An 11,629-nucleotide genomic window follows, 5' to 3' on the forward strand; every position below is an offset into this window, starting at 1 on the left:
TATCACATAAAAATCAGGCTTTTTATAAAAATTATTATTTTCTTTGGCTTTCTCTAAATTCGTTTTTAAGTAGAAGTGCTGCGGAAAAAAGTACTTTTACAAGAAGCAATATCAAAGGATCTCCTACCTTGTTTGGATGAAAAGAAACCAAACCGGAAAGTGACCCTAATTCTACGTGGAATCTAATACTACCAACTTTGTTTTCCTTTTAATTCATGCATATCCATTTTCTTTTCCTGATTTTCACCTTGTTTTCATTCTTGTACGTCAAAGAAAATCGGCCATGGAACATATGATAACCAAGGGAATTCTTGTTGGCGTGGGAAGTTCCGGCAAGGTGCACATGGCATTCTCCAATGGCCGCCTACTAGCTCTGAAATCTTGGTGTTCTTCTTGTTATTCTTCACTTCAAAAGGAGGAAGAGATTCTTCATAGACTTGGACACTGCCCAGATATTGTTGACTACTTTGGAGGTTACTCAACCCAGGAAGGCAATGGCGTTTTGGTCTATAATTTAGTTCTTGAGTATGCACCCGTAGGAAGTCTTGAAAGTTTGATAATACGGAGGAAGAGCGGATTGCTGGAGGGTGAAGTTCAGCGTTTTACGAGAATGATTGTTAGGGGTCTCCGTGATGTCCACAAGGAAGGCTTCGTCCACTGTGACCTGAAGGTCGATAATATACTCGTGTTTCATTCTGAAAATGGCGGGCATAAAGTTAAGATCGCTGATTTTGGACACGCTAAGAGGTCTGGAAGGGAGGAGTTCAATGGGGCGCTGGGCTCCCAGCATACTTCAGATGACACCCCGCCGGAATGTAGTGGAAACGGAGAAAGCGAGGCACCTAAGGATATATGGTCTCTTGGGTGCATGGTGGTCGAGATGTTTACTGGGAAACCAGCTTGGATGAATTGCAAGGATGTAAATGAGTAGGCTGTCCGTATGGTTTCTTGGAGGCAAGTGCCTAAAGTACTCGGAAATATATCAGAAGACGCCAAGGATTTTCTGAGAAGGTGTCTGGAGAAGGATCCAACAGAGAGATGGACGGCTGAAAGGCTGTTGAGTCATCCCTTTATCGCCCAAGTTCCGGCTTCAGAAGTTCCGGCAAGTCAATAAGTTCCATGAGAATCAGTGGCTTCGTCTTCCTTGGGACCTCCTGGGGAGTGTTGGGTCCGTTCATTGCTTCCGAATATATGTCCTTCTGCTTCTTCATAGAGGTTTGAGAGTGGAGAATATGGAGGTGGCTACATTGCTTAAGAATGAGAATTCCTTTTTACATGGTGCATATATTTGTTATCACTTTGTCTTCTTTCTTGGATTAACAGATGAATGAATGATAATTGAGAGTGATTTTTAAGCCTAGAGGAATAACAAAATTCATAGAGGAAAATCTCCTGAGCTTTTTACCACATAAAAGATACACGAAAGAAACAGTTGCTATGGGTCATCTAGCTTGGGACTGAGGTGGATCAGTGTTGAATATTTTCCTATATACTCAAGACTGATACCTTTTCTGCTTTCTTCCCATTTTCTTTTTCAGTTTTTCTGGCATCTGATTCAACTTACTTTAGGGATCTCATTACTGATATTTAAAACTAGAGCCACAATGGATTCAGAGGCCATGCCACAAATGGGATCTGATGTCCAATCTAATGAAATATGCTCTCTGATTCATGCTTCACTGTCACCCGTTCATGAACTCAAAAAACTGGAACATCAGATTCTTCATGTGCCAAAGACTCCACTCTCATATTGTTGAGATGATGACAACACATGCTAGGACACAAAGCATTATTCTATGTATAAACCTAATCTACAGATGCTCCAATCTAAAGGTATACAACAATGAAACCCAGCAAGCCAAAATGAAACAAGAGGCAATATTCTAATGCGTGCAAGGAAAAATAAATTAATACAAAGAACACAAAATTTTAAAGTGGAAAACCCCTCCCACAGGAGGTAAGAAAAACCCACTATCTAATTCCTTCCATTTCAACTAACACAAAATGGGAATGCAAAGTCTGTTAGCTTCTCTCCCGAGAGTTAGTGAAAATACATAATCTTGAGATGAAGACAACTACCTCAACAATACCAAAGGAACAAGAGAATGTAGGGATTTTACAGAATAAAATGAGCCAAAATAGGGGAGGAAACTTTTTCCCTTCATTGGATTTGAAGATGGTTTTAAGAATCTCTATCAATGTGGCTTGTGTAGGATGCCCTAAACCACTAGCCCCACGGCTTTTCTTCCTTTGTTTCTTCACCCCACGAGGGTTTCTTTAGCTCTAAAGACCGGCTACAAAAAAGCATTTAAAGTGTTGCTCAAGCAAGAAATAAATGGGCCCACGCTTTGGGCTTCAAATGGGCTGTCAGGATGCAACAATAAGAGTCCATATGGGCTGGAAAAAGTAGTGGCTATGGGACCTAACACAACAATCACCCCCTCCAACGCATGAGGGAGGAATACCTTCATGCCTGCCATGTTGAAACACAACTCAAGCTTTTGCTTAGGAACCACCTTTTCAACACACACATAGAGTATGGATCTTCATTGGTTGAATGTATTTAGTATTTACCTTCAACCGCTTCTTTTGACCAATGGTATCTCACATCAATATCATTTGTATGAGAGTGGTACATGGTGTTTTTTTAATATCCATCTCACTTTGACTGTCATAATACACCACATACTCACCATCCATGCTTCAGTCTTTAGTCACAACAACTTCTTCGTTGCTTATATACTTAGCTTCTGTTGTGACCAAGGCAACAAACTCTTGCAACTTAGACGACCATGACACATCTCCCACTATAAAAGTTATCAAATAAAAAAATCTAGACCTCTTATTGCCAATGTCACTAACCATATCTGCATGTAAACCTTTCCAAAACTATTTGAGCTCCCTCGAAACACAAGCAACTCAACTACTTGAAGATCCATTTCACTACTTCTCAATGCTCTTTCTTATTAATGATTATGGCTCGTTTTATTATCCTTTTTGTATTAATTAGTTATCTAAATATTTATATATTTATCATTGCATTATATATGACTTAGAGTACATTAACAGTTGTATAGAAGATCCAAGTTATGAATTTCTTATAAAATTATAAGTTGTTTACAGTTTATTTATAGATTTGGATAATTCAATAGAGACTGGAGTGCACTATACCTCCTACGTGAAGGATAACTTGTCTTGATCATTATGATAATTTTTCCATGGTAAGTGCACTTATATGGTTACGCATTGGATAGAATAACTGAATTCCTTATTTTAAGAGTTTAGGAATAAATGTGATAATGCTAGGTAACCTAGTTTATTTTTTTCCTCTTTAAAAAGTAAAATTTATAAAAAAATTTAAGGCATATGACTATTTAAATCACAAGTGTAACATGTTTTCATGTAAATATATAAGATGTCACACCATCCCCACTAATAATTCTTTTTTTTTTTTAAATATATATATAGAACTCAAAGCTATTGTCTTTACAAGGTTAGGTATAGGGACATTTCTTTAACAATGCTAGTTGATATATTTCTACTCTAAATTTTATATGATACTAAATTTGGATTTAACAATCATTGAGATGGTTTTTTTTTTCTTTTTACATTTTTTTTAATTTTTTATTTTTCAAATATATATAATATAAGAAAATTTATGTTATGATTTTTTTTATAGGTATAAAAGAAATAAATACAATAAAAATTGAATAATTGAATAGATAAATGACAATTCAATCACTTTTAAGAAGCTTAAGCTTTTGAATAGATGTGACTTGGTTTACTCCTCTTCACCAAAAGGTAGGATAGACTAATTCAAGAGGGAAAAATGGTTTCATAGTTGTTAATTGAAATTTTCGTATATATTAATATATAAATATAAGCTTCCTTTTTCAGTTGTACACATAATTAAGATGCTTGTCATGTTCAATGGGGAAAAAAAATTCACTTTATGGCTAAATTCTTGTCATAATTTGTTATCAAGGGTTCTTCACCAAACATTGTATTGTTAGTGATTACCCGTGTCAAGGATCCTATCGATGTAAATGCTCCAATTGAAGTGAACCATTTATAGGCTCTATTTATTAAATTTTAGTGTGAAATATATGATAAAAGAATAAAGAAAGTGACAATAATTTTATATAAGTGGTATTATTGATGTAAACCAGATGTATGCACTATATATTAAATTTTAGTTTTAAATATCTTATAAAAGAACAAAGAAAGTGGTACTTGATTTTAACATGTCAAGGTTGAAGACACAAGTTATGGTTTCGTATAATGATCATAAATTTCTTTTAATTATATATATATATATATATATATATATCAGAGAATTCATATTATGATTTTTTTTATAGGTTTAAAACAAATAAATACAATAAAAATTGAATAACTAAATAGATAAATAAAATTCAATCACTTTAAGAAGCTTAAGCTTTTAAATGGTTGTGACTTAGTTTACACCTATTCACCAAAAAATAGAAAATGACTAAATAATAAATACAAAAAATTAGATAAATTCAATTACTCATGAAAATGATGATCGACCATACTTCATAGGATTTTAAATCTTTAACCAAACTTGATATCATTTTAAAGTATCAATGAATGAAAAAAAAAAAAATCAAGTGGCTTAGGTTATAAATTTTATTTTCAAATCATTTAATATGTAAATTAATTAAAACTGAATTTTTAAGTTTATTAATTTTAAATTCCTCCCTTATTCTTTATTTGGATTAAATTCTTTTAACTATTTTTCCTTGTCAGAAGTAAACTTTTTTAACTCTATCATTTCTTTCTTCATTTTTATCCTTAGAACATAAGTCTTATTATTTCTCTTAATATTTTTTAAATCATTCATATTAAATTTTAAAATCAAATTAGCTGTCATTTCTTTTACTTCTTTTTCAATCAAATGCATGGTTTTGTTGTCGATGCTTATCTTAGTTCATCTGTAAGTGAGACTGATCACCTATGAGCAAAATAGCCATGCTTTTTTCCATTTGGAAGTCTTAAGGAATCGGTATTTGGACCATAAGAAGGACTACCAAATCAATCATTTATAGTCCGCAATAAAATAGAATGCATATTAAGAGGGTCCTAGACTCGCTCCCAACAATGAATATAATGTTTGCTTTAGGCTCAAGGGCCTTCACGATTTTAAAAGGTGTCTATAAAATTAAGAGAAGTTTATGCATAAATAGTATATCTGTAAAATTGCAAGGTTAAATGTTATTGGAGAAAAGCTTCAACTAAAGGTTCTTCATCTAAAAACACTTTCAAATGGACATTAATTATCTTTGGTTAGTTATCATCAATTCCTAAATATATATTTACTTTCCTTATCGGGGTTTTTACTTAAATACTCTTTTTATCAAATTGAACTATGCAAGTGTATGAAGTAGTTCTATTTAATATGTTCATCTGCTCTTTGAATCATTTTCTCCTTGAGTTACTTGTTTCATCTTAGCAAAAAAATACGGTTTGTCACCCATTTTGAGGGGAGATAATAACAAAAAACTCATAGTTCATGCTGATAAGCATAAAAAAAAAAAATGTAATTTCAACAGTCTTGGAAATTATCACTCTCTCAATAATCTATTGAAAAAAATGAAAAGATTACTTGTTAGGGTCCTAAAAAAGGTGCAGACACATGAACAAAAAACCTAATTACATCCAAAAACAGGAGTCATTTGCCTTCTTGGACCTCCGCAGCCCCAAGGATACGTTCAAAACGGTGACTGTCACAAGAATGAAGGATACAAGAAACCCATATCCTATTTTCCACCCCGAGCCTGCTTCTGCCACTAAAAGTCCAATCACAATATTCAGAGCTCCCAAGAAGAGAGCAAGTCTCCCTACCCAGTGATGTTTTCAGCATTACCTGAAGTAAACTTAGATTCAATGCCATTACCTGAGAAGAAGTAAACTTAGTTTTCAGCATGCTTGAAGAAATATATTTAGTTAATGTCGAGTGAAGGCCTAGCCCGAGCCAAAACAAACCTGAAGAATGCTAAGGACAAGCACTAAGGATTCGAGGGGTCTGAATCTTGAATTTGCCAAAGCGATCGGATTCCAGTCCATTGTAGAGTGTCCTTCCTACGACAACAGTAGCAAGACCCAGAAGAAAACCCACAATCTGGATCAAGATATGAAGATAAAACAATTGAGGATCATGATGCTTGAAGTATCTTGGGATGATTGTCCCAAATGGAAGGAGCACGCCCCATGCAATTGGGACCATGGCTCCCTGACGCGCCTTCAAACCTCCAGAGTTATTGACACCAGAGGTATATACTGTGAGACACAAACAGAAAGTTTCCATATCAGGCTTAAAAGAGTATTATCTGAAGCTCCCACTTTATTTTCCTAGATATAAGCCCCTCACGTCTAGAACGTAAAATCCTCTATTCTCTGTTCAAATTTCAGCTTTGCAATTGGAGTCAATACATCTCGTATTCAATTCAATCCTCATCTTTTACTGGCCTCCTAAATTCTAAACCCTGTCTGGGTTTTCCAGTTTTGTGAAAAATTACAACAGGATGGGATTTGATTCAATGTGAGAGACAAAATTTTGGAAAAATCTGCAAAACCCTCAACAGTTGTGGCCATAACTCAAGACCAAGATGGGAACTTACAATGTCATAATGCTGATGAATGCTTCATAGACTGCTCTACCATACTAGAGTTTGACGGAATGCCTGTCCTTTGTTGAAAGACATGAAGTTCCTCACATGCTCGAGCAGGAAGAACCTTGGCTGAAAGTAATCGGCAAAGGATAAGAAGGCGAGGATCATTTCACACTGAACTTTACTCCAGTTAGTTTGGTTAAATGGATTCATCCCAGAGAAACCCTGTGAAGATGGCAGCCTTGTTTTAGCTCCTAGAATAGAGTAAAAAAACAGAGCAGAAGCTGATCAAACCTGGCATGGAGGCCCCCCATTGATAAAATCAACTTGTCCAAGCATCCGGTGATGCAGATTATTTGGCAGCCTCAGAAGTAGAGACACAGTCATCTGACATTCCCACGCTCTTCCACGACAGCCCTGCGTCACAACCAATCTACGGGTCAATTACAAATTGAGAGACAGAGGAAAAGAGATTTTCATGTTAATGAAATCATTCACCTCAGGATCGAACAGCAATTGTTAACACACATCAATGATTCTGGATGATTGAATTTAAGTGCATCCCCAGCAGGCTCTTCATATTCAGTAGCCCACTTGGCTACTGATACAAATGCAAAATTGGAAGCAACAGGAGTTAAAATAATCACATTCTTTAACGTAAATGTCATCAAATACGACTCTTTGGCTGATATAGATACAAATGAACTACCTGCTTGAGGGACCCTTCAAACAAAAATAAGTTCCAAAGGTTGCAAGGACATCACATTTCCCCTCTGTCATCTCAACAGGAACAGAATGGGTCTCTTCACGGTAGTACACCTGCACATTCCACCCTTCAAATATCTTAGGAAAATAATATAATTGTAGTTTTATATTATAATAGAAGTACAAACAAGACATTATGCTTGCACCCACCCCATGGATGTCATAACAGTATGTCTTATCTGCTGAAACTTCTTCAGACCTGATAAATCTTCTTACTTTACCCAATATAAGCTTTTACAGTAATAATCAATTGATAACAAATTTACATGGAGAAGTGAGGACCCTCAGCTAGTTTCACCCCCATGACCATGATCCTGCAGCTCAAGCAATGTAATCATGGAAAACGGTTTCGACAATGGTGGCCACTGTGTTGAGAGTGCTCGAGCAACTTGTTGCATAGTTGGCCGAGATTGGGGATTAACACGCAAGCATGCAAATGCCAACTTCACTGCAACCTCTACTTCCTTTGCCACTTGATTCACAGGAGGTGAGGGGCGCTGGTCTATCACATCATTCAACAGGAAATGGCCGGCAGTTGATGGTGATGTAGATGAGGAGGACGCTGATGATAACAGGGATGAGATGAGTTCTCCAGGATGCCTCCCCATAATTACTTCCAATGTTACAACACCGAAACTATAAACATCGGTTTTATTATCCACCTTCATCGAGTATGCAAGTTCTGCAAAGAAGATTAGATCATGCTCTGCTCTGCTAAGCAATTATAAAAGTTACATATGATGTGTAGAGGCCGTTTAGAGATAATCAAGGCACTCAGAAAAATGTACCTGGAGCAGTATAACCAAAAGTTCCTGCAAATGAAGTCCAATTAGATGAGTCCGACTTTAAAAGCCTAGCTGTGCCGAAGTCAGATACATGAGCTTCATATTCTGAATCTAACAAAACATTGTTACTTGATATGTCTCGATGAATTATAGGAGGTGAGCAATCATGGTGCATATAAGATAAAGCTTTAGCCACGCCTTTAACAACGTTTAGCCTCACAATCCAATCTAATTTTTCTGCTTCTTCGTCGTTTCTTAGAATGTTTCGCAAGCTTCCCTTTTCCATAAACTCATAAACCAAAAATGAGTTCTCTGCAAATAAACTGAAGCCATAAAGCTTGACGATACTGCGATGCCTTATCTGTGTTAAAGCATGAATCTCGCTTTTGAAAGCTTTCAAATCAGCCATATCTCCATCTTGTGATGAGTGAAGCTTTTTCACAGCAACAACCCGACCTGTTGGCAACTCAGCCTTGTAAACAGTACCATATCCTCCAGTGCCAATACACTGCTTCGAACTGAAATTGTCGGTCCCCTGTATGATGTGTTCATACAGCAATTCCCCATCATGGCCCCATATTGCAAATAGATCTTCAACATCTGCTTCTGGAGATTTGGTTTTTCTCTTCCTCAATTTTTGGAAAAGAAAAAAAATGCCAATAACAAAAGCAAATAAGAACAATAGACTGCTCACAATGAGGAGTATTATGATCAAAATAGAAAACTTGTTGGCCTTCTTTCGACTAGCACTACATGGCTTGAGATGAGTGACATTATTACCACACAGACCTTTATTATTTTTGAATGCCTCAAATGGAGCAAAGGCTTTGATGTTTGGGAGAGGACCTTCCAATTGATTGTAGGATATATCAGCAACTGTCAAACTTATCAAATCATCAAACGTGTGTGGGATGGTACCAGATAGCCCATTGTGGGAGAGATTCAACGTTTCCAGGTTCTGTAATTCTCCAAGCAGCGGTGGCATCTCTCCTGTCAACATATTTTGACTAAGATCGAGACTTCGAAGATGATGCATCTTTCCAATTTCGTCAGGAATGCTATCCACAAATCTATTCTCGCTCAAGTTCAAGGACCATAATTTCCAGAAGTTTCCCAGTTGCTTGGGAATTGGACCGCTTAAGTTGTTTGATGCCAAGTCAAGGATTTCAAGATTGGATAAGTTTCCCAATTCCAGAGGAATACTTCCTGAAAGTTTGTTGTTGCCTAGCAACAACTTGAACAGTAAAGGAAGCATACCCAATTCTTTTGGGATCTTCCCAATTAGATGATTTGAGGAGAGATCAAGTTGTTGCAGTTGAATTGCTTTCCCAAGTTGAGGTGGTATAGCACCAGAAATTTTGTTATTGGAGATGTTCAGGTTTGTGAGCATGTGGCACTCCCCCCATTTCTCAGAAAGGTCACCATACAAATTGTTACTGCTCAGATCAATATAATTTAGATTAGGGTATACACCAAAACTTTCGGCTATGTCTCCAGTAAGTTGGTTATTTTCAAGCCTAACTCTGAATAAGCTAGTGCAATTTTTCAAGCTCTTTGGAATAGGACCAGTGAAATGGTTCCTTTGGGCTGAAACTTTTTCAAGAGCATTACCAAGGCATATCTCTTGTGGTAGGTGGCCAGTGAAGTTATTCTCACCTATCTGCAAAGATTTCAAATGAGTGATATTATTCATTTCTCGAGGAATGGCACCACTAAGTTTGTTGGAATGAAGAGCCAAAGTGGTTAAGCTGGACAAGTTTCCTATAGAAGCTGGTATTGAACCAATGAGATTGTTAAATGATAAGTCAAGAATATTAAGCAATCTCAACAATCCAATTTCTTGAGGGATATAACCAAAAAGGCCATTTTGAGAAAGATACAAGGTGGTTAAGTTCCTCAAGTTTCCTACAAAAGAAGGGATTGGACCAGTGAGATTATTACTTCCCAACTCAAGAACTATAAGAGATCTCAGTAACTCAAATTCTTGAGGGATGAATCCAGAAAGTTTGTTACCATAAAGATATAAAAGGCTTAACTTGGACAAGTTTCCTAAGGAAGCTGGTATTGAACCGCTAAGATTGTTGTCTGCCAAGTCAAGATTCTCAAGTGATGTCAATAATCCAATTTCTTTAGGAATGGAGCTAGAAAGTTGGTTACCATAAATGTATAAAATAATTAAGTTCTTCCAATTTTCTATGGAAGTTGGTAGTGAACCATTGAGATTGTTATATGACAAGACTAGATAATTAAGAGATCTCAACAATGTAATTTCTTGAGGAATAGAACCAAATAGATTGTTTGAATTAAGGTACAAAGTGGTTAAGTTCCTCAAGTTACCTATGGAAGAAGGGATTGGACCAATGAAATTGTTAGTTGACAAATCAATACTAGTAAGAGATCTCAATAATCCAATTTCTTGAGGAATAAAACCAGATAGTTTGTTTCTCAGAAGGAGCAAAGTGGTTAAATTCCTCAAATTACCTATGGAAGGAGGGATTGAGCCAATGAGATTATTAGTTGACAAATCAATAACATTAAGAGATCTCAACAATCCAATTTCTTGAGGAATAGAACCAGATAGGTTGTTTGAATTAAGGTACAATGTGGTTAAGTTCCTCAAGTTCCCTATGGAAGGAGGAATTGGGCCTTTGAAATTATTAGAAGACAATGCTAGAAAGCTAAGAGATGTTAGAAATCCAAGTTGGTCAGATATTACACCAATGAAATGATTGAAACGAAAGTCCAAAACTATGATCAGTTTGGAAAGATTGCCAATGTTGATTGGAATGGTTCCATAGAGGGAGTTGTTATAAAGATTAAGAGTAAGGAGGTTGGAAAGTGATGAAAAATTGAGATTATGGAGTGTACCTCTCAAACCGCAACTTTGAAGGTCTAAACTGGAGACACTTCCTGACCTGTGACAAGTCACTCCGAACCAATGATGGCAAGAATTGCGTCCAGACCAAGAAAAGAGGAAAGATTGGGTTTGATTATCAAGACTAGCCTTCCATGTTAGAAGAGCAAGTGCTTCTTGATCTTGTTCAACTTTCGAAAAAGAAGTGATAGGTGTAGAGGCAAATGTAAAAGTGACATGGAATGATGATATTGAGTACAAAAGGAAAAGGAGAAATATGAAGAAGCAAGGAGTGATGATGAGTCGGGGGAGTAAGGAGTAGGATGAAGGACATCCAAGGGTCATTGTTGAATTGGTAGAAATGAAGTTATTAGGGGTTTACTTGGAGGGAAGGAAGAAGATGAAACACTTATTTATAGGCTTAAATGTGATACATCCAATATTTCCATTGGTTTGTGTTGGCATCCAACTACCTCATTGGTCTACAATTAATGGAATTGAAAAGGATCAGAGTATATACATTAATTCAATTCCACACTTATTTTATTTTATTTTATCACTCTTAATTTTTTAATTAAAATGAAATTATTAAA

General features: G+C 36.2%; 2 protein-coding genes across 7 annotated transcripts; one reads left to right on the forward strand and one right to left on the reverse strand.

Annotated features, from left to right (window-relative positions):
* The first annotated feature begins 283 nt into the window (after window positions 1-283).
* Window positions 284-931, forward strand: LOC104881079 (mitogen-activated protein kinase kinase kinase 20). Its single transcript, XM_019223421.1, has one exon. The coding sequence runs from the start codon at window positions 284-286 to the stop codon at window positions 929-931; it is 648 nt and encodes a 215-aa protein (XP_019078966.1).
* Window positions 932-5,513: 4,582 nt separating this feature from the next.
* LOC100256081 (probable leucine-rich repeat receptor-like protein kinase At1g35710) lies at window positions 5,514-11,417 on the reverse strand. 6 transcript variants are annotated; one of them, XM_059741274.1, is made up of 9 exons: window positions 11,051-11,417; window positions 8,186-9,618; window positions 7,548-8,079; window positions 7,342-7,451; window positions 7,131-7,233; window positions 6,927-7,049; window positions 6,642-6,857; window positions 6,007-6,300; window positions 5,514-5,917 (listed from the first exon to the last, which is right to left on the reverse strand). In XM_059741274.1, the coding sequence occupies exons 2-3, from the start codon at window positions 9,570-9,572 to the stop codon at window positions 7,682-7,684; spliced, it is 1,785 nt and encodes a 594-aa protein (XP_059597257.1). In that variant the 5' UTR covers window positions 9,573-9,618; window positions 11,051-11,417; the 3' UTR covers window positions 5,514-5,917; window positions 6,007-6,300; window positions 6,642-6,857; window positions 6,927-7,049; window positions 7,131-7,233; window positions 7,342-7,451; window positions 7,548-7,681. The 6 variants fall into 6 exon arrangements, with proteins under 6 accessions (XP_059597257.1, XP_059597258.1, XP_059597255.1 ...); XM_059741275.1 differs by having other exon boundaries at window positions 8,186-9,842; XM_059741272.1 differs by having other exon boundaries at window positions 7,664-8,079; window positions 8,186-11,417.
* Between the last annotated feature and the right edge of the window lie 212 nt (window positions 11,418-11,629).

Source organism: Vitis vinifera, chromosome 12, assembly GCF_030704535.1.
Source record: "Vitis vinifera cultivar Pinot Noir 40024 chromosome 12, ASM3070453v1".
Lineage (NCBI taxonomy): Eukaryota > Viridiplantae > Streptophyta > Magnoliopsida > Vitales > Vitaceae > Vitis > Vitis vinifera.

Coding starts and splice junctions, on each gene's coding strand:
- LOC100256081 (XM_059741272.1), bottom strand. CDS start 11,381: ATGACCCTTGGATGTCCTTCATCCTACTCCTTACTCCCCCGACTCATC. Junction 8,080..8,185: donor TTTTGGTTATACTGCTCCAG/GTACATTTTTCT, acceptor TCTTCTTTGCAG/AACTTGCATACTCGATGAAG.
- LOC104881079 (XM_019223421.1), top strand. CDS start 284: ATGGAACATATGATAACCAAGGGAATTCTTGTTGGCGTGGGAAGTTCC.